Source organism: Colletes latitarsis, chromosome 1 (genome assembly GCF_051014445.1).
Source record: "Colletes latitarsis isolate SP2378_abdomen chromosome 1, iyColLati1, whole genome shotgun sequence".
Taxonomy (NCBI): Eukaryota; Metazoa; Arthropoda; class Insecta; order Hymenoptera; family Colletidae; genus Colletes; species Colletes latitarsis.
The window spans coordinates 53,600,642-53,623,266 of NC_135134.1; the positions used below are offsets into that span (position 1 = coordinate 53,600,642).

The 22,625-nt window shown below is 45.9% G+C and overlaps 1 protein-coding gene across 2 annotated transcripts in view; it reads right to left on the reverse strand.

Annotated features, from left to right (window-relative positions):
* LOC143341197 (ankyrin repeat and SAM domain-containing protein 1A) overlaps positions 1-22,625 on the reverse strand; it is a 65,506-nt gene that overhangs the window by 25,470 nt on the left and 17,411 nt on the right. The window contains exons 6-11 of one of the 2 annotated variants that reach the window (XM_076764336.1): positions 22,146-22,372; positions 21,765-21,981; positions 18,437-18,655; positions 17,608-17,884; positions 15,990-16,673; positions 12,701-12,875 (exon numbers count right to left, since the gene is read on the reverse strand). In XM_076764336.1, coding sequence (XP_076620451.1) covers positions 12,701-12,875; positions 15,990-16,673; positions 17,608-17,884; positions 18,437-18,655; positions 21,765-21,981; positions 22,146-22,372 — 1,799 coding nt within the window. The remainder of the gene's footprint in view (positions 1-12,700; positions 12,876-15,989; positions 16,674-17,607; positions 17,885-18,436; positions 18,656-21,764; positions 21,982-22,145; positions 22,373-22,625) is intronic. The other variant, XM_076765144.1, reaches the window with a different exon arrangement.

Sequence of the window (22,625 nt, forward strand, 5' to 3'; positions counted from 1 at the left end):
ATGATCCACCTGCCTCGATCGATCCTCGTTCCACCGCGCACTGACGCCCCCCGATCCCGACCGTTCGATCGGTCTTCCTTCGACTCGAAGCACGTGACCCGCGACTACCTCCTACCAGCTACCTGTGCGTGAGTCAACAGCCAGACTTTCGGCGAATTTCCGCCAGCTAGCTTCCGGCAAACGCGGATTCGCCTAACGATCGAACCTTCGTCGATGAAAATCGCATAGCAACTCGATTTTTAGGATCTACAGACTCGGGAATAATTCAGATGATGGATGATTACTTAGTTACAGCTCTGTGGACTACGAAACGATTTCTTATAACGATGGTATCAATCTTCGATTAGGAGAAATTTAAAAAAGAGTTTGCAACTAAACTGGATTATAAAAACTGGACTATCTTTCCTCCTGCGCTTATAATTGATGGGCTACCTTTGGTTAAGAATGGTAGTATTTTTCTGTTGCAAACGATACTGCAGTAATTCGAAATAGATCACTGATAACGGAGATGATTCACCATATGACCTCATCCCCTCTGATTTCCAGGGTTTTCAGAACCCAAGAATTACATAGATCTTCCAAAATTGAAAATAAATGAATCAGATCTTGTCAACATTGATGGATAACAAAAGAATGGAGTAATTTTCCTTCCTACAACCTGCTGGTATTATACAGTATCACGTTGCTGTTTACAGTCAAATTAGGGTGCTCCAGCCACGTGAAATTCGATCGAGTCTGCACGGGTCAGCCAAGGGATCCTACTCAGCGTCCTTCGATCCCCATCGCAGGGTCAACGATTCGCCCAAATCGTTCGATAAAAATTTCCTTGCAAATCTCTAAACTAGCATAGATCGGTTGTCGACCGAATCAGGAAATTCGATCCACTAAACAACCCTGCGTAAGTCGTGTGCAATTCACAAAGATCATTCGAAGTAAATTCCCACGACAGAATCGAAGCTGCGTGTGTATTCGAATCGACGGAATCCAAGGAATCCAGTCGCGATCACTTTCACCGATGCTCGTGTCACCAATTACTCGTCGCTTCCGTGATCGCGCGCGAGCGTTCGACAGGGCCGGTCAGAGTGCAACGGAACGACGTAAACCGGTCCGAGTTCGTCGAGGTTCGGAGGTAACCGTGGACCCAGGGTATCTCGCGGTTCGATTTCACGGTGAAATCGAAGGTCGAACTCGCTTAGGGTTGAAGCACGCGATGAAAGGGTCCGCGTGTTCTCACGACGAGCGCGTCGGCTTACCGTTGACCCGTGGACTTCTTATCGTTCGCCAAACACCCGAGGGACGCGGTCATCCGAGTAACGCGATGGACTCGTTCCTCGACGTGCCACGAGGCTGCTTAACGAGACGACTAATTCGAACGTGTTAGGTCCACGAGGAGGAGTCGCCGGTGGTGGTGGCAGTGTAAGAGGAGTAGGAGGGCAAAGGTGGAGGAGGGGAGGAGGACGGAGCCCGGTCCTCGCCACCCGCACTACCATCGGCCAACGAGACGGAAAGGGAGAGTCGGAGAAGCGTGAAGGAGGAAGAGAGAGGCATAGAAAGTCGCTCGACTCGTATACTGGCTGGCCAACATGCCGGTTGCACGGAAAGATGACCCCAGAGATGGGACTAGCGCTCGCTGGGACCCCAGACCGAATTACACCGACTCCCGATGGCTATGGCAGGACCGAACTTTCCTCCTACGCTTATCAATCTTCTCGATTCCACTGCTTCTTTCGCCTAAGAAGAATTCGACCAACAATCGTGAAAGTCCTCGCGATCGAGTTTCTCGATGCTTGGTATCGGGTTGACGAAGCCGCTACGGGTCGTCAAACCTGTTGCTTTTGTACGTTGCTGGTCGACTCGATGCTTCGAGGTCGATCCGGAGTCACGAGCCGGGGGATAATTAAGATCGACAGTCGGGGGCCCTCGTCCCGTATATTTAGAGTACGCTATTTGCACGAGGAAAGAAGAATTTCGTTAATAATAGCAGGGAATTTTATATTTGGACCACCGATGTACAGCGAGGACCAAAAAAGAAGAAGACCACTTAATTTGATAATACAGAAAACTCCATCAAGTCCATTAAGTTGGATCGTGTCGTTTATACTATCAAGATCCTTCCCTTCGAACCGACCACGTACATAATTAAGCGCGATCATAACGACCTTATCGATGCAATCTACAACGTTGCAAACAACTTAACTTGCAGCGTTCCTTCCGATTACTGCATCGTAGTCGAATACATTATCGTAACCAGGTGATTTAATTTCGTTATCCTCCACGATTATTATCGTTCGCAATTGAAATAAATAAATTTACCGTTGGAACGGGTAATGGGAACACGGTAGAGTTTCTATTTGCATCGATGCGTTGCGAAAATGGTCGGACTGGCGAGTTTCCAGCCAAGTTCCAGGTTCCCGAAAACACGGAGACGACCCTGAGGAGGAATTGAATGGCACGGGGCAGACAATGAATCCACACTAGCGCGGAGCATGCTTGCATATGGTGAAGGTTCGCTCCAGCTGACCAGGGTCGACCATTGTCATGTTAATGAATAGAAGACACATTTTCGAGCCGGAAAGTTGCGTTCGTTCAGGAATTGCGTGCACGCGTAATTACCCGGTAGCTGAACAACAACATTACGTGCAGAATACGGGCCATCAAGGGCCCATTGTTGAATTAAAAATGTGAATACGCGAAATTTAAAAGTGAAATGATTCGAGTAATGGTAATTATTTTTCAAGTCTCAAGTAAAATTTAACGAATTTCAACGATTCCAGAGCAACAAGTAGTCACGCTGTGCTTGTGGGACCGATTGTTTTGCAGTCTCGATCGTCGAATTGCGTAACGATATCGTGTAACGCGGAACACGGAGCTGGACACGAGCAGACAGACTTTACAGAAGGCATGACGCGTCATGAGTGCGTCAGTCGTCGTCGAGGCATCGAGAAGTTCGTTAGTCCGGGCTTTCTGGGAAACTTCCCGGAGGTCATGACTAATCCATTCTTCGGTGGAGGAAACGGTACGTCTTCCTTTAAAATGCATCGTACGTGCGAGCGAACAACGCATCAGACTCCGTTGCTTCCGTTTAAGATCAACCGACGAGCACGAGCAACGAGTAATTACCCGCTAAAGCCGCAACCGCAAAAGCGAGAAGGGAGTTTACTTACTTTACACGCGTATGTAACACATTCTCAGAGTTCGACCGGATATTTTGGTATTTGAAATTCATTGCCGATATTAAGGAGCTAATTTGGTAACCGAGGATGGATCGAAACCTAATTTCTACATTCGAAAATGGTTCACTATTAAAGCTATGAAAAAAAGTTTTCCTTCGACGATTCCACATCGATTCTAGTCGTTTAGCTATTAAAAATATTGCTTTTCCTTATCTTTCAACGTAACCTTCGACTTCGGATCCCAGACGACCACCGAGCTGTGTTATAAATTTTTAATTAACGACTCTCGTTGCGAAATCAATTTCGAACCGGTGATAAGCGAACGGTTCCCACCCGCTTATCGCGCTGATTACGAGATCGCTCGTATTATCTATGAATTCGTAATACATACTTCGAACGGGAGAAAAAGTCGTTGTGGGAACAGTCATGCCACCGAAACGGACAAAGCGACATATCGCGTGAGTCACGTTCCATGGTTTATACATTCCTGCGCGATGTCATAATCTAGCTCGCGTGCGAGCTTCTGCCACTCGTCGGAAAATGGTCGATCTGGTTTTCTGCACTTTTCTTACTCCCGTTTCGTGTCTGTAGTCACGAGAGTGTCTGCACAGAGTGCTTCGTAAAATATGAACGAAGCTCGATGGTGGATCCAGAGGAGCCCAAAGTGGGACAGGGACTGGCAAAAAATTCGAGAATCCCATCTAAATGGCCGAGTTCTGAAGAACATTGCGTAGAAAGATTGCCAAAAGATTCTCGGTTGAAACTACGGTCGCGTGGAGCAAACGTTCCTTCGAACGTTGCGTAATTCACAAGTGAAAGGGACAAGAGGAAACGTGGTTTAAATCTTCGGTAATTCGAGATAAAAATTTCGAAACGCGCCGAATGATACAAAATTGCAACTCGTGCTCGGAGGGAGTCGCGATATAACGTTCGTTTCGAGCCTGTGTTTCCGCGTTCTTCCGGCCGGCAACAAAGAGGCACTTTTCGTTACGGTCATAAACGAAGCACAATGAGAAGTTAACTAGCCCACAGAAAATAAATTCAGCTTTCTTCCCGTTGCAACGCGTCGCTCGGCGGAGATTATGTTTTTCCCGCGATAAGATAAATCGACGTGCACAGAGCGTGCAGTCGATGTCCCGAAGTCATCGTGCGAGCCTTTTACACCTTCGATCAGATTTATCGCTGGAGAAGCAAATGATGGGAGAATGAATTGTCAATTTTTACGAAAAAAGAAATCGGTAGTGGAATTTCGAATTACGTTTCGTATTATAAAATAAAGAAACGTCTCCGGGTTGAAGGGTAAGTACGAGAAGCAAAGGTCCTTGCCGCGAGACGCCAGAAGGTAGACTGACTTCTGATTTGTTTGAAGATGGCGAGAGATTGTCGACCGCTCGAAGAGATAAACGACGATAAGATACTAGGTATCGTTTGTCAAACGAGACATTGTCCTGTTCCCTGTTGGAGTCTTACCTTTGTTGTGACAGTCTCGCTACAAATTTTTATACTCTTGCTGTCTACACAGATGCAACGTACCGTAGCGTTCTCATTGGCGTGTTTGCTTTCGTACAAAAATATGTGTAGCGACTATTAATGAGGGATTGCTGGCTGGTTTCTTAAGACACGAGATACGTCAGACACTGACAGACCATTTGCTGTCCCGAATGTAATTATTATTGATGCCGAGTCTCATTCGATAAACTCTTTGGCTGACAGGTGATCGCGGGAGAAAGTTACACGCGTATCGGAGCAAAATTATTAATCTTGTTTAGAAGGAGTGAAAGGGTACGTGTAACGTATGAGCCTTACGATTATAGGTTATTAAAATTTACTACGAGTTTGGACTAGTTTGGACACTTGGCTCTACTTATTTAGACGTATTACGTGAAATTTGATTTTATTACGCTACGCCTCGGTCATCAGCAGAGAGTAGATTGCGTTAGGAAAATTATGATACAGCGACCGCGACTAATGGGTGGAATTACATCTCGATGGACGTTAATGCTGCTTTTGGTGGTCGATTATTTCCAGATTTTTACGAACGGTTCCTACTGCTAGAAGTAGCAGAACATGCAGCATACTCTCTCAATAATGACTTACTTCTTACTTTATCGTTACTTTCTCAAAGATAATAATTATTATAGTTGAAGGAAAAGCGAAGAATAAGAAATAAATCACTACGCGACTAAGGTAACCCTAATTAAGTTTATTATATAGAAGATACTCAAATCGAAACTAGTAATAAATGCACAAAATCTATATAACTGAACGTACATATTACTGTTTAATTTATGTACAACGTAAATACCATGCAATGTTGTCAAACACAATTCTCTTCTCAACCCCTTTGAGTACCACATTTGAGTTAATTTTATCAGTACTACGATGAATGTGAAACTAAATTGCAAGGCATAAAGTAACAAAATTTTCTTCTCGTTAGAAACGGCTCGCTTCGAACGCGTGCCACGTTTCCGATAATGGATATCGAAACGGGCTCTCGAAATACTAGCGAAAAAAACTCGGTGATTAGAAACTTGATTGCGGCAAGACCACTTTTTTGTCATATCGAGCAGGCGTACACCAATATGAGTAGCGTTACAGAGCTCCGCTATTCCTTTGGGAACGCATGCCTGTGCCGTAACGTGTACCGTAGTTCACCGGATGTCATGATGCGGTTTGCCTTATTGCAGCCGGTATATTAACGCTCATGCGGACGTTGCTGCCGAATCGGACGAGTGACGCTAACCGAGCCGAATTATACATACGCGACGGCACAACGACAGACTAGAGAATTCATCTCGTTCGTCCGTCTCGATTTCTGTTCCTATACAGAGTATATTCCGACATGTGGGACCCACTTCCGCGGTCGATCGGGGCCACGAAAACAGTAGAAAAAAGTTCATACAAACATGTGCTCCACTCGACCTTGTTCTAGAAATAGAACTAACCGAGCTAGTATGGCTTTGATAACTTTTTCATTAAGAGACCATTGCTGGTTACATGGCCCATCTAACAATAAATTTAATTTGAAATGTTAATAAAGATCTGTACGAGCCAGGCTAAGGTTTCTCTGTTTGTTGATTCAATTTGTAACCTCTGAGACTTCCAACAGATGGACAAGTCCTACAGGATCCCTGTCGCCTGGTCTGCTCGGTCCCCAGACGTAAATACGCCGGATTTTTATTTTTGGGACCGCTTTAAAATGTTTGTTTATTTAACACCCGTTTGCTACTGTTGACACACTTCGATGCATACGAAAAGTCTGCTAACGAGTCTCACAAAAGCACTCGGAATATTTAAAAGATTGAGAACCTCTAAGGCAAACATCTGCAGATTTGTATTTGGCCCGAAAATGGCCATTTCGAGCAGTTTCAGCGAAGGTAAGCAACTGCTACGAGAGTACAAAAATGGCTACGGCGCGGGAACGAGGTTTAATGGGGCACACGCTGGAGATATTTATCTTTCGCCATCTTGTCTTCCTTCTATTGTTAGTTATCCGTTCGTTCAGTTGTTCACGTTTATTAACGTATCGAACGAATTTACAGTTTTTTTTATCTCTTAACAAATTCGAGATACGCTCCATAGCGATTACCGCGACACGCCCTGTATACTTTTTGCTGGTACGCCGATAAAACGCGCAAACGTTCACCAGGAACATCAGCAAATTCCTTCGGGGGCAACGATTCGGGTAAGTAAAGAGCAGAGCAGATAAAGACTGGCCCGCATTATCGAAAATTCACAACCTACGACAAGCACGGCCCTCCGGGGGCTTCGATAGCGCGGAGAGGAACCCTGGACTCGAGTTTTATCTGTGAAAACGACGGGCCGCGTAACTCATGGCGTCGATAAGGCTGGCCTGTCTGTTGATTTAACGCGACACGCTCCTATCTGCAGATATCGCGGGTTAATATACAAACCGGTAGTTTCGTGGCGGAGATGAATTATTGCTAGGCGATGCGCGCGCCAAGGAACGGGTGAAATTCACCCTTTATTAAACATTCGTCCCTATTTCCATGCACGACATGCAATGGCTCGCTCGACTTGTTTAAAACGTCCACTATGGACTTGCCGATGTTTCTTTGCAAGAGATTATTCCTAATGTTCGACGACATTCCGGAAGTCACCCAAATGCACATTGTTGTCAAATGTAGGGGGGTTGCTGGTAGAATTTTCTTTGCGAATCCGTACCGTGTCGATGTAACGCGACAAGGTGGACGCGTGATATCGCGCGGATGAAAATAATTAAGCGGCTAATAATATAAAAGGACGCGCCGTTGGTTGAATCTCACCTTGCTCCACTTTCCGCTCGCGCATCGTTCGGAAAGTAAGGCATGCAATTACATTGCAACGTTCTCGTAGCGCACGGGAATGTCCAGTACCTACGTTCTACAGTAGCTATCAAAGTTTCCGGTCAAACTATAATTTTTATTATTAACTCCTTCCCGTGGCATTTAGCTCCAGACCAGACTGATGCTAAATTACTTTGTAACAGATATCATTACCGATAGGAACTAAAACTCAATCACGATCGTTATTTGCTGTTCGCGAGTCTGGCTCGTGATACTTATGTTTGGGCCAAAATCTTCATCGCGAGTCAGGCTCGTTAATAGTACGGGAAGGGGTTAAGAAAGAATCTGACTTTCTTAATTCTCCTCCAAAAGACAGGTAAAGAAAGGTTCGAGGAATTCTCAGGGGGAACCTACGGCGCTACAACTCTCTTTTTCGTTTTCTCGAAGGCCGTTACCTAGGGCCATTTCTACCACGTTTCCAGGTATCTTTTCTTTTTTGAGTCCGGGACACACGAGAACAATGACCTTAGTCGGCGGGGAAGTCCAGGAAACAGGCCATGCTACCTAAGTAAGCAGATGAGAAGCTAAAAGGTGTTTGAACGTTGGGTAAACTGCTTCTTTTTATGGTTCAGTGAGAATTTTAGCTCACCATGTCTTTCACCTCTTTGGTGATAATTGGGCACCTAAGCAACTTCGTAACACTCTATTACCTGTGCCTATTAAAAGTAAGAGCTTTTATCCTCTGCTCTTCCGTATCGAGAAAAGTACGATAATTTACTTGTTGCCAAGTATAAACACCCCTTGTTTTGTTACCAAAACGTTTGGCTAGTGCAAAAGCCAAGTGACTTTCTTTATAACTCAAGGATTTAACATGGTGGCCGCATGCAAGAGCTAATGCGATCTGAATATTGTAATAATCTTCCTACGTTGTCGAAACGAGGACAAGGATGATTTTAATGAAGGATCATGCAACCAAGTGCAATGAATAACCGATGCATCTTATTGGTCAAACATATTAAATGTTTCGTTGTATCCCCTTAGTAATAAATATCCTGAACGAAATCAAATGCATTATAATATTTACAGTATTGCCCGTGGAAGACTGAAAAATCTTAATATTTACAGAGTATGTACAATGACAATGAGCGTACAGAACATGTGTTTTATAACTTGAAGCGTTTGCAATTATAAATATAGCTATTTGTATATACAATTTAATTGGTAACTTACCGTGAAGCGTTAAATGTGCATAAACATTGGTGACAAGTTTCACGATCGTGTTAGAATAATCTTACGTTTGTGAAAAGAAAAATCAAGGTACACGATCCGTACGCAATCACGCTGATATTCGTTTCACTCGCATGCAGTTTCACTTAAAATATATTTAAATATATTGTCACAGCAAAAATGCAGCTTGTCGCAAAACTTTACTGTACACTTCTTGCACGCCTTGCGTTTCGATAGGATAAATATCGTTTTAAATTTGGTAAAAGAAATCAATCGTTAACGTTACAAATTCGAGTAATTCGATTAAAACCATGAACGTAACACGATGTTTGCTCGCTTTTCCTTTTTACCGGAACATTTCGGTTATAAATAAATACTCGTCCGCGGGACAATTTGATTATAAATTTTAATCAACGCGAGACTCGACTAACACGAAGATCGAGAGAACCCCCGAAGGAAAACAATAACGAATCGGAAAAGCAAACTCATCAACGATGAACGACAAAAGAACGCTGGACAGGGACCAATAAAATAATCACGAAAGCTCCAAGGACGTACGAAAGCGACAAAATAATTCAAGACATCGCATACATAGCAGCATAACGTTTATTAGCACACCAACGATATTATAACGCACTATAATCGCATATGTTTACCATCTAATCTGTATCTAATTTAATATACTCTTACACGTGATACTCGTTGAGCGATTACAATAACTAGACGAAGCGTATAACATAAAATAAAATATAAAATCAATCACAAAATAAACTGTGTGTATACCAGGGAAGGAAGATTCAATGTAACAAATCAAAATACTTAATCTACGATTCTCACCGTTCGTCGAGCGACTCTGGCTGTCGCGGATAGGTCCCATTCTCGATATTTTTCTAGCGATAGTTTATTCGTGAATGTACAATTTTAGAGCGATCGAAAAATCCGCGGCAACGTAATACCAGGATAACGTGGAATAAAGTAGAAAGTTATGAATCGAGAGATCGAGACGCGATTTCGCGATTGCGCGAGGGGAAAATTACACACGAACGTTGAGAAACGAGTAACATCGACGAAGAAACCTATCCACGATGTCCTGATAAACGAATGTGATGTTCTACGATCATCCACCGCGCCCGTTACAATACCCATTTGTCGAAGAATACTTTCACTTAGGTATAACTTTCTTTACGATCTACAACGACGATATCTCGTACGACCTAAAAGGATCGAAGTTCCTCGAACGTTGGAAAATCTGGAACTTCTACGAATACTTTGTGTGATGTCTTATCTCTATTGCGGGGAAAAGGAGATTGCACATTTTTCCCGGAGATTCGATCGTCCTCACTCTACACCTTTCGAATATACGCGTTACAACGAACGTGTAAATGGACAAAAAGAAGCAAATACTACGGGTGTAGTAAGAATATCTACTATACGTACAACGAAACTGTGCGTTAGCTACGGTTAAAAAAAATGTATTCTCCCAATACATCGGCTCCTCCTTAAAAAAAAGGTAATGCGTATTTACAGAACAGTATAACCGATGTACCTGGCAAATGATAAATGTATAGGAAACATGTAGTACGTTCTATTGGAGAAACAATTGGTAAAACATTCGATACAATGATTTTCGTAGGCTTCCATACAAATATCATGTACTCTGTACGCACGACGACTGGTATATATAGGGTGTTAATGAAAGAAATAATTCAAGACTTCAAAGACGAATAACGAAGACTAAAATGAGCAAATTCGATCGACGTATTCACTTGTAGCGTAGCACTACGTTTCGTTGACATATTATTACGTCTTGTACCACTGGCGTATAAATATGTCCTTTCGAATGAAACCAAACTAAGGTTTAATCTTTGATGTACTGTCGTATGTTAACATAGTACTACGTTATACGTAACGCTAAATTTGAGATTCGTTAACGTAATGGCATGTATGTTATATAAATTGGAATCTATTATATAGTACTACGTTGTTAGCTTATAAATATTGAATACCGTCGATATACTTTTACGTACGTCTTATCCGAAGCTACACCTCGAGAGTCTCTGACACTGTGCAACGTGTTTCTTACACGCCTCCTTTCACGGAGCAAACGTTAAAAGGATGTGACGCACGAATGTCCTTGGTTACACAAGAAGTTATCCTTTCTTCTTAATAACCTCCAAGCTACAACCAACATTACACTGATAAATAACAACGGCTGTAAGAGTTCGTCGTTCTCCAGATCTACGAATCAACTCTTTCAAAGCGAGAAGCGATTTCCTGTTTCAGTAGCCTAAGCAGCTTATTAATAGGACGGCACACAGAACACACTTTGCTGGAAGGAGAATAAAAATAATACTCGAACGACAGTAATCCGGCTACCGATCACCGTCGATCGATATCGATCAGCACCAAGAAACAAACGAATTAGAGAGAATCTTCTTCTGCTCTGGCAAAGTTGATTCATAACGTTTCAGCAAGTCACGCTTCAAAACTCTTGAATCCTCTTTCAAACACCCAGCATATACACGTAATATATACATCACAGTTAACGAACTAAGTAGTCGATAACCTAAGGAACTATTCGATCTCTAATCGTAGGTAGCATACACAAAAAGGTGTCCAATTCTACTCCGTCGATCGCGAAAACACTTTACCCTAAAACTGGTGTTCACGGCGAACAGAGCATCCCGAGCCCCAACAGTTAATTCTTTCCGCAAACAGGATTCCGCTTGCGCTGCACATCTACCGTCTCGCGTTAGCAAAGATTGAAGATTTTATTAGCGTGGAACCGCGGCCATTCTTCGCTTGACGGATTCGTCCTGTCGGGTAAATTAAAGGAATGCCGTGTCCCGCCAAAATGAACGACCGCTAGACTCGCTTCTGGCGCAGGCTAGAAAACGCGAACCTAGAGGCCCCACGTCTAGCAGTCCCACTGGATCACTTTTTTCCGAGATCCTGACATTAAAATACGTCCGACTGCGGTCAACTTGAACATCAACGACTCACGGAACGATAGATACACCATTCTCCGGATAACTGACCGAAATTCGATTCGCGCTGTTGCAGTTATCTGGAACGATCGAGCTTTCTCGTCTATGGCCGCGATATTATACTCAAATAAATAGTCATGGGAACAATTACAGTTATCCGGACAATACACGGTTCATCGTATCCCTTGTTCCGTGGTCTCGTCATCCCACTCTCTTTCTCTCACCCTGCGTTTCTCCTATCTGAGATCTATTCACTAAGAGCGGCATCCGGAAGGTTTGACTGCAGATTCGATTCCCTTTAGGAGTGTCGGTCGAAGGAGAAAATGACATAGATGCAAACGACAATTTTCACAATCATCTACATATACATTAAACAGTTGTCAAAGATCGAACCTTCCGGATCATCGCGAATCGCCGCCAAACTTCGAAACACCGTTTATCCGACGAGAACAACAAATCGTACAACCAAGGAGAACACAACGCAGCGTAAATTCAATCAAACAACCAGCACGAAACGATAACCGCGAACAAAGTTACCCTGATACGCGGAATTGGACGAATTTTCTTCGCGAACGAGTGCAAATTTTAAATTCGTGAACTAGCTTTAGCTATCGATCCCCAGAATGTCGATTTAAAAAACTCCGTCGACGGATTCCGATTGAGTTAAGACGAAGTTAGTTCACGAACGGTTCTAAAATTTGTAATCGTTACTCGCGGGTAAATTTTGCCCAACGGTTCGACCGATCGAAACGAAAAGTCCCTCGAAACGAGATTCCTCGTGAGCAGTTTTACCCGACGTGAAACAATAAACGCATACGATTACATTCTCGCAGTGTGTGTGTTTCTTTTTTTTTTTTATTCTGGAAGTTAATACTTCACCCGGTGGAGAACGATCGCTGACCAGCGATCGTCGTCAGGCAGACGGTCAAAATCAAGAAAAAACAAAGACGTAACACAACGATTATGCATTTACACGTGGGCAGAAAGAAGCGTCATGCGGTGCAGCCAAGCGTGCGTTGCTGTTTACCTGCAAACGGCACGTCCCCGAAGTATTCCTCGACGTTGTCCGTCGACATGCTCTTGTCCGACAGAGAGACACTCGATAACGAACCGCTGGACGCGTCCAGAGAGCCGCCGGCCGGAAACTGCAATAAATCCTCATCGGTTTCCGTTTCCATGTCGCGGGACCTCCGTTTGTATACCTGTCGGCACGTAAATGCAAGTACGGTTTTTCGAAAGGTTCTGAAGCTTCGACGAAATGCATTTTACTCTACAGTGCACGGTGGTCCTTATATTTTCGGTTTAGAATCTATCTTACCCCCCTCCCCTCTCTAAAAAATGATTACGATTAAATAAAATAATTTCCAAAGCAACAATGGTCTCCAAATCTGTTGGAACGTACCCATCAAAAACAGGAATATTTTTACACCCAAGGTAGATCCTTGGAAAATATATTCCAACGCTTAATACCGTACAAATTCGAACAATTTTCCGGTTCTTCGAAAATCGCGAATTTCGGAGCCGTCCCGTTGATTTTTCAACGGTAATATTTTCGCAAATTACCGAAAAAACTGATCAAAAATGACATTTCGCGAGATAGCATTTACAAACGGTACAGAAATTCATTCTTCCGTTTGGAGAGCAAAAATGTACGCGAGGCGGGCAAATAAATGCGATCCCAACTCGATAAAAATCTATTCAAACCGATCGCTTGATGCGATTATATAAAATAAACTGTATAAAACATAGGTCGGACAAATAAATCCCGACCGAGAAACATTTGTCCCGACTTTCGATTCGCAATTTCAAATGCGTCACGCGTGGCGATATTAAAATTTCAATTCACCGTGTCCATCGAAAATGCTTCGACCGTTATTATTCCTGACACGAATCAAATTTTTCTTAACGAACATTGGTGCGCGAGTTTAATAATATGGACGTTAAATTCGAAAATATTTATTATAGGCATCGACGTGTGTAACCTCGACGCATTTTATTTGGTCGAGGCACACACGCGCCATGTATTCATCGATCCAATCAAGTATTTATGTAACCATAAATTAAATTCTACAAAACTATTCCCTGCTTCCGTAACTCATTAGTAACCTGTGACACCTTCTACCACGCGGTGGGGATAACACTGTGACGCAAAGCAGAGAGAAAGTCGCAACACGACGAAAGGATTTACCGTGCTTCGTTTCGCCCGCGATTACTTGGTAAAATCGCGATGGAAAGCAAACGAATCGATTTTTGTTGAACGCCCAGAGTAGAAGACTCCTTTAACAGCGGGGAGATACGATTTCGTCGCGTCGCGGATCGTCGTAACGCAATTAAAATTTGACGCCAAGGGACTCTCTCTCCTCTCCATAGCATCTTGTCTACGTATAGCCGGAAACCGTCACTACAAATTCGTAGGTTTCTCCGTGCCGCGGCAAGGAGACCGAGCGTTCACGAGGAGAAGTCAGACAGGCATAGAAGCCGAGGGCTTCATTATTCAAAGGGTGTCGGCGTCTTGCATTCTGCCGCTCTGTTGGATCCGCGGAAGTTGACGGGTGTGAAGCAACCATCCGTGAGCAGTTCCCCCTCCCACGCCTCCGCCTCTTCCGCCTTCTCGTCCTTCCACTCACGGCTTCTCGCTGCCTCGCTTCCTCTTTTCCTCGATCCTCCTGGATTTTCCACGATACCCCCTTGATCCTGTCATCGAATCGCATCTGATGCCTTCGCCTTTCGCGATTTGCGGCGATGCCAGCCGAACACGGATAGTCGCTGAACGGACGATTCGTTTCTCCCGGATATCGACGCACCCGGCGCCTCTCGATTCTCATTCAATTTTTAGCACAATTTTCATATAACTTCAGTGGCCAATTAATCGATCGACGGAAGTTTGACGCGGATTATACAGTTTCGGTCAACGTTTATGTCGGAAACATTCGAAGAGATGACTAAATCGTGACTTTGCGACTTGCCAATTACCGTCCCGCTAGATTGTCGTATCTATACGAGCGCGTACCTCTCGTTCGACGAAATTGCTTATCGCAACGTCGTTTCCTCGATTCGCGTGGAACGTAAAAGAATATTTGTCGCGCGATAAAAGTAAAAGGAAAAACGTATGTATATTCGCTGGAAAACATTCATTTGAACCGGTGCGTCGTTTCGAGAGCAACGATCCAGAAAACGCGAAAGCGTCTGGCCAAGCGTACAAAGGTCGATGCCCCCCAAAACAGCGTACGCGATATCGTATCCGGCATCCGTAAATCTGGAGGCACTAACTACTCGATTCATCGAAGGAACGCCGCGTTCCCCGGGTGCATTCGTACACTCGTATAAACACGCACGGTACCGAAAGCCTCTTGCCGTCATCCAACTCCTCGCTTCAAGGATATATTCACTGTGTGATATTTTGTGAAGCGTGTATAACCGCTGAAAGACACGGATTGCGAACGCATATAGCAGCCAGCGGGAAGGAAGTAGCAAGAGGTGGAGGGCCGTAGGATGAACCGGAGTACGCGACGCGGCTGAGGCAAAGCGGTAGACGGATAAAGAGGGCAGAAGATAGAGAGATATAGGAGAAATAGAAGCCCCCGCGCGGCGTATGTTATGGATATCCATTCGCAGCGAATGGGAGGCGAACGTAGTCAGTCTCACAGCAGAACGATCACAGGATGACGCGGCAAACGGCAGGAAACGAGCGATACAGGCTTCAGCCGGGAGCAAGAGAGACCTTCGAGCTCCTTGCAAATCGCATCACAGATCAAACACGGCTTGTATATTAAACGCAACCTGGCAAGGCGTCCCGCCGACTGCTTATCTACTGTCCAAGCTTTAGGGTCAAGCTACTGCCTCCGCGACGCTTAACCGTCGCCTCGGACGCGCGATTCTTAAGATGCTCGGTGTAGCCACCGATCGCGACCCGCCTCCTCGATCCCGACCGGCGATAAACGCCTCTGGACGCGCTACCGCCTACGAAACGAGCGTACCAGACCAGTACTTTAGCGACCCCGATCCGCAAGCCACTGTCGTTTGACGTCTCGCTACGCGACGCGGATCTCAGCACACATACTCGCGCATCTTGCCTCTCAGGAGCAGCCAAGGATACAAAATCGAGCGCCTCGCACGCTCTGATGGATCGCGAAGATGTCTCCTTAGCTTAAAACCAGCTAAGGATCGTGATTGGGAAATCAAGGTTTGAACTTGAACGCTACTACGCCCCAATTTCGATGTTTTATGGGGTATGAAGACCGAAAATAGAAAGTGTTTGCTACCAGGTACCAACAAGGGTGTGAAATAATTTTCCACCAACTACTCTAAAAACTTACCTGGCTCAAGGGACGGATCCGCTCGTGGATCGACTTCTCCGCTTGCATGGCCGAGGGCGGGGGATGATCAGGCGTCGGCGGCTGGACGTAGTGCGTGGGACTCGTCGGCAGCATCATTTGTACTCGTTTCAGGCGCTTGTCGGTGGCCTCGCGACCCTCGGTGGCCGAGTGCTCGTCGTTCGCGTCGCGTTTCTCGTCCAGGAGGCTCTCCTGGGAGGACTTGAGCGTGACAAAGGCGTTCGAGACGAACGTCTGCTCTTGACCCATCGCGTCGATCTCGCTGCACGGCGACCTGTCGGCGCACGGGCTGCTCCCGGGCTCGTAATTGTCGAAAGCGTGCCGGCGCAATTTCCGTCGCGGATTCAACGTCTTGATCGGCCGGTTCTCGTAGATGGACGTGATGGCAACAGGTTCCACGTTTGGGTCGCGTCTCTCCTCGCCGTCCGGCACGCGCGACTTCATCTCCACGTATTGGTCCACGCTCCTCGTCACGTGACGCAATTGCTCGCGACGTTTTTGTAGCTGCTCGAGATCGATGTGGCTGCGGGCACCGCTGCGCGCCATGAACAAGTACTCGTAGTTGCTCGGACCTAGCGTGCAATCCGCCGACAAGGACATCTGGGTCTGCAGGTGGGTCGGCGACACGGACAGGTTGCGTCTCGGCGGTTTTTTCGGCGGCGTTGGCTGCAACGCGACAAAACGAACGCTGTCTTAACGAGATACACGCGACACTCTCATTTTACACGGTATTTTTCTACGAGTTGCACGATGGAATTACGACTTCGTAAGAGAAATTGGAACCTTTTATCGAGAAATTAATACAGAACACAGGCAGATGATTAAATTAAATTATTTTTTGCCTAGAATACCTTCTTTATTTTGCGAGAAACATGTTTCACGCTAAGGAAAAATGTTACGATGGGAATGAAATCGAAAGAGACAAACGTCTTTAGTAGCTAATGCTCGAATATTCCGATGCGATTTTCACGAGACTCCGCGTTCGAAGGAAAAACCGTACGCCGACGTCAGAATGCCGGGCCAATTAACCCGCGATCAATTTGTCCACGTTAACGAACTGTAAGGCGCGGAGATGATTCATTGCCGTGTTATACGCTAGAGTTCATCGTTCTAAAAAGAGTCAATCTCCGGCAAGAGGGAGAAAAAGAGGACACGTAAGAACAGTTTGTCGTACAAATTGTGATTTTATACACGGAGAACTGCCTACGCAACTATTAACGCTACTTATAGCATAACAATTATATTTCTCCTATTTTTTTCCAATCTACTGCGCAACACTTTAATGCAAAAATAGAATATTTACGCTTCGTAGTACGAAACAAATACACAGGAATAGATTATAAGATTAACGTTTTGACCAGCCCTTTGGAATTTCACTTACCGTGCTCCAAATCGAATTTTAATTACCAATGAAATCATAACGACCACCACTAATGACAAGACCACAACGATAACTAAAAATATTTACAAATTGCGTTGAAAACGATGCAAAGTACCAATTAATGAGCTAAGATTTCGCTTCGATCGAGGGTAATTCTCGCAACCTCGTGCAACCCTTCATCGAGTCAGGGATCTGAGCGTAAAGGGAACTCGTTCTTACCGAGACTTTATTGTTAGAGGCGGGGCTGTGGAGAGAACTGGACAAGGGTGCCATTGGCAAGTAAATCCCGGCGGCGCTGGAATCGTTGGGCAAACAATGCCGGTCCCGTGGGCTCGGTCCACCGACGCTCGAGGACGAGGAAACGCTCAATTGGTCCGACTCCCTGCCACCCCCGTATCCCGTGGGTAATGTCAAGGACAGATCCTCCGACACGAAGCTACCCTCCATTGTTCCTCGAGGTACCGGTGGCGTTTGGTACAATCCGCTGTCGGAGCCCCTGCGCAACCAAACTGAACGTCTCAACGGGACCAATTCACGATTAACTCGCTAATAGCCTGTTTGATCGAATCTGTTCCCTTTATCGGTTCTCTTTTTCTTAGTTTCGATAACGTGTGACTGTTGCTAATTTAGCTAGCGTTCTTCGGTGGTAGCGCTTCGGACCACATGCACTGTACTGGAAATAATATTCTTCTACCGTTCTGTTTCGTCCACGATTCACTGTACTCGCTAACAACTACGTTTCTCGAGGAAGACTGCGATATCTGCAGCGCGTATCAGCCTACTCGATGTTAAAGAAAATTGCCAACTCGATAAACGTTATCTCGGCTATCAAACGTTTAGACAGACATTAATAGATGTCTTGCGTGCAACGACTGGCACTGATTCTAGTGTTGAGCCGATCAGAATGTTAAGTAGAATTACTTTGAACGCTAACTCGGTGGGCGTTATTAAATTTCGCGTGTGAAAAATTTACTTAGAAAAATGGTTCCAGTGCAAAGGGATCGAAAGCGCTACCGTCGCAATGGCGGAATGTTTTGCATGTCATTACCGTGTGGTGTCGTATTGTGCTAACGGTATTCTGTTGGTGGTAGTGTTTTGTGGTTTGTCGTCGGGAGTTTGATCGGAACTTTCGAGAGTATTTATCGAGTTGAGAGTGTCGGACATGGACATAAAGACACTGTCGAAGACGGAACTGGGGTCGGAGTCCTCTGTCTGCTGGAGGGTCCTCCGTACTCCGTTCACTGGTCCCCCAATCTGCTCGTCTTCACTGAAATCCGCAATCCATCGAGTGTCGTCAGATTCGAGTGCGGTTCCTAATGATTTATCTACCGTTGCATACTGAAAGCGAAGCGACGCAACTGGCATTCATCGCCGAAGCCCACACAGCTCGGAACACAGTGCTCGAAACAAAATTTTCGCGTTTTCTATCGTCTGACCGTTGCTGCATTATTCCTGGATAGATTACGTGCCTTCAGAATGGCACGATATTCCCAAAGTTGTGTGTTTTTCGTAAATTCACGCTGCAAATTTTAGTCCACAGCTTTACTAACTGTGTAAAAATATTTTAATTTACGATATTGAAAGTTGAGTATCTTTGGAAGTCATTAGTTTGCGTACATATGTTTGACGAGACTATTGTGCTTTTTTCGATGGGTAGTATCAATGCGTAACATTTGTATCTATGGTTTATTTATGCCCTGCATATTATTACAATACTGCAGTAATTGGTAATCGTTAACGCTACGATGCGTCACTATAGTGGCTAACCGATCGCTTGGGTCAATGATTCTTAACCAGCGAATCGTGAAGCTAGCAATAATATTGAAACGTTAAACGATAAATAATGAATCTTTAGTTCGAACAGTTTTTAAAATTCGTATAGCAATTTCTATTTACGATGAAATCTTAGTTTTTTCAAATGATTACTGCAAACTAATAATCACGAAGCCTTTATCGCAATTTGACCACTGATGATTTTCGTCTTATTTCGGTTTCGGAATCGCGCTCTAAAGGGATTACCATTAGTAGCCGAGCAACCAGTATCTAGCGCTAGAGCATCGGGCACTGTTTATGCCGCTAATATCCATTATGCCTGGTGGAGGGAGTTATCCCTTTGCGGACGAACATTAGAGAGATGCAAGAAAATAACATGTATCCAAAATAGACTATGTGTAGATACATTAGATTGTCTGGCATATGCAGACACCATCCGCAAAGAGTTAAAAAATAATAATCCACTGAAGCTGTGGCAAGTGAATCGACTCGATAGGTGTCGACAGCAGCAAAAGGTTGAACGATCTCTGGATGACCCAGATGACGAATGTCCCCTCAATTTCCAGCAACATTCATGTTCCGTCCGTATGCAGCCATTCGATATCGCAGAGCGGTAAACACAATAGCTAGGCGAGCCAAGCGTAAGAACGCCGCGGCGGCGTGGTCGCGACTGTTCATCGGTCAGGCAACAGGGAAAGAATAGCACTCCGTGTACCCATCGTTCCTCCCAACAATGCGTAACTTTAACTAGAGACGTTCCGCGTACCGGAGTGCCGACTTTTTAATGAGGCCACGTAGACGAGGTCGGAGCCCAAGTGGTGAAACAGAAAGAGGAGAGAGCCAGAAGCCGGAGGAGGAGTAGAAACAAGCGAAGGTAGAGGTGAACGAGGAGCCGGCGAACCGCGGTTGGAGGCCATGCCCATAGGACGAGGGAGAGAGCAATGGTTATTAGTTTTATGCTGAGACGGGCTAACATTTACATTGTTTAACGTGATGGATTCATCTCGAGGCGGTCGAGCCGCGGCTACCGACGTCAAACATTGACGGTGGAGGTGCGGAGAGCACCGGTACCACTTCCTTCTCCATCTCTCTCTCTCTCTCGTCCTGTTCGTCCTTCTTTCTTTCCACGGTTCACCGTCTCCCTTTTTCCCTCTGTCAGTCTTTTGCTCGCCCAGCGTCCTCTTTCTCCGTCTGGTCGAACCAACCAGTAGCGCTTAGCAGCTAGCGGTAGCACCGTCGGAGAGAGTACCAATGGGGTGATACGGGAAGGGGAGGGGGGTGACCCAGGGGTGAACGAGGCGGTCGGACCCACCATCGCCTGCCTACATCAGGAAAATTAAACCAAGCCAAGCGGTGCTTAACGCGCTGGGGCTACACGCGGCCGCGCCACCTCCTCCAACCTCTCTTCCTCCGCCTCCGCTTTCAGCTTCCCTTTTCGGTCCGAGAACCTTGCCTCCTCCGCCTCTGCTCGGCCGTCGACGCACCGCCGGCACCGGTACCGACGCCGGGTACCACCGACGCCGCTAACCATCATCACGAGCACTCGCACCCGCGCTCGCACTCACGGCACTCTCTGCTCATTCACTCCGCGTGCCTTCCCGGTCCACGTCTACGCTTTTGTTTACCCAACATCTCTCCTATATTAAAGCTACCACGGTTATGCGCTCGCCTATACCGTACATACGTATATCCGGTCTCTCTAGAAAATATTACCGGGCCTCCGCTCTTATCCGACGCACCGACGCGATATCCTTTTCTCCCCGGCGAAGATGACGCCGGATGAGCACAAATACACCGACCCCTACGCCCGGCTACGATCGCCTCTTTTTTTACCCCACGACTCCTTTATTTCGCTCCTTTTTTTGTTCCTTCGAAATCGTTGCACGTAACGGGGCACGCTGAATGCCCGCGCGTTTTTCTCGAGCAGTATCGCGATTGGCATACTGTCGTTCTCGCGGCGCGACGATGGCAGCGGGGCCTTCCAATAGCAGCCATAGAACTACGAATCGAAGCAACACGAAACCTAGAAACGACGATCTGCTGGTCGTTGTTTTATTTAAACGACTATGTTTGTTTTGAGATACATGATAAATCTGTATAATCGAAACGTAAATGAACTTTGAGCAACTGTGTATCTCTCCATGAGGATTTGCAAAGCACTACTGAATACAAATGTCGAACAATCGAAAGTTCTATCGTTCTTATCGCAAACCACCCCACCAACCCCACTGCCTATCTCACACACATTTAGGAATCAACGCGTCGACTGCCAGACGATTCAGATAAATGAAAATTATATAATCTAAGACTTGCGAAGACCTATCTTACGAACGACATGGCGGTCAATGCGTTAATCCGTTTCTCGGACAGCATCTGGGTAACGAGCATCGTCAGCGTGCATCCACTGAAATAATGAACGCCGAGTCGTTTCGTTGGCAAACACATAACGCAACAGCAAATGTCGAGCACGATGACACGTGGGATTGCAGAAAAAAGTTTATGTTCCGCGTCCGACGAGGGGCCGGGGAAAAGGAGCGCTGCAAGCGACGACACGCGCGCAGGCAAAGTGACAAAGAGGGTGAAAATAAAGCAGAGATACTCACAGAGACATGACGGAAGTGCCAGAAACGCGACGATCGTCGTCCCGAGGTTTGTGATAGAACTGCCATTGAGTGGGCGATGTCCCTTCCGCCGGTGAAAGATCATCCCCCGGGCGAACGTTCTCGTAAGGGCTGCCCAATGAATCGCCACCCTGGACCGGAATCGGTGGCAAGTTCTCGCTGTCGGCGTCGCTCTCCACGCCGGAGGACGACCTGTGCCCTGTTCGATGCAACGCATTGTTCAAAGTTAGTCCCTCTTAACCCTTTCTTTCCACAAACCCGTTTTGGAGCTCGTGAACCCTCACGTTTCTCGGGATAAAGTTTTTAAATATTAGTTAATTTCAATTCTAGTCTTTGAGGAAAATCTACGATATATCCACGCACTTTTTATCACCGCGGTGATGTCCTGCGTGACGTGCGGCGGGAACTGGCCCAAGAGATCGAGCACCGTGTTCTGCCGTGAGTCCCGGATAGCCAAGTCGATCCCTCGATCCAAGAGGGCCCGCACGACCTCCATTTTCCCGCATAGGGCCGCCTCGTGCATCGCCGTGCCAGCGGATGTCCTCGTGTTCACGTCGACACCCGCGGCTAGTAGCACCTCCACAACGGCCCTGCGAAAGAAACAATTTTCGCGTTGCATTATCCACGTTATACCTCCCCTGCACCAAATGCAAACGAGTACGATTCTACCTTCTCCTCGACGATTACGATTTCTAGACTATCGTAGATTAAACGGTCCACGGGAGCTGAACGCGAACTAACCAAAAATCGGTCCACCGCGTTAAAGCGGAGTAAAATCTGTCATCCAAGAACACTTTACGGCCCGCGGTTGGGGCCAGCGTGATCGGCAGTCGGCTTAAAGTG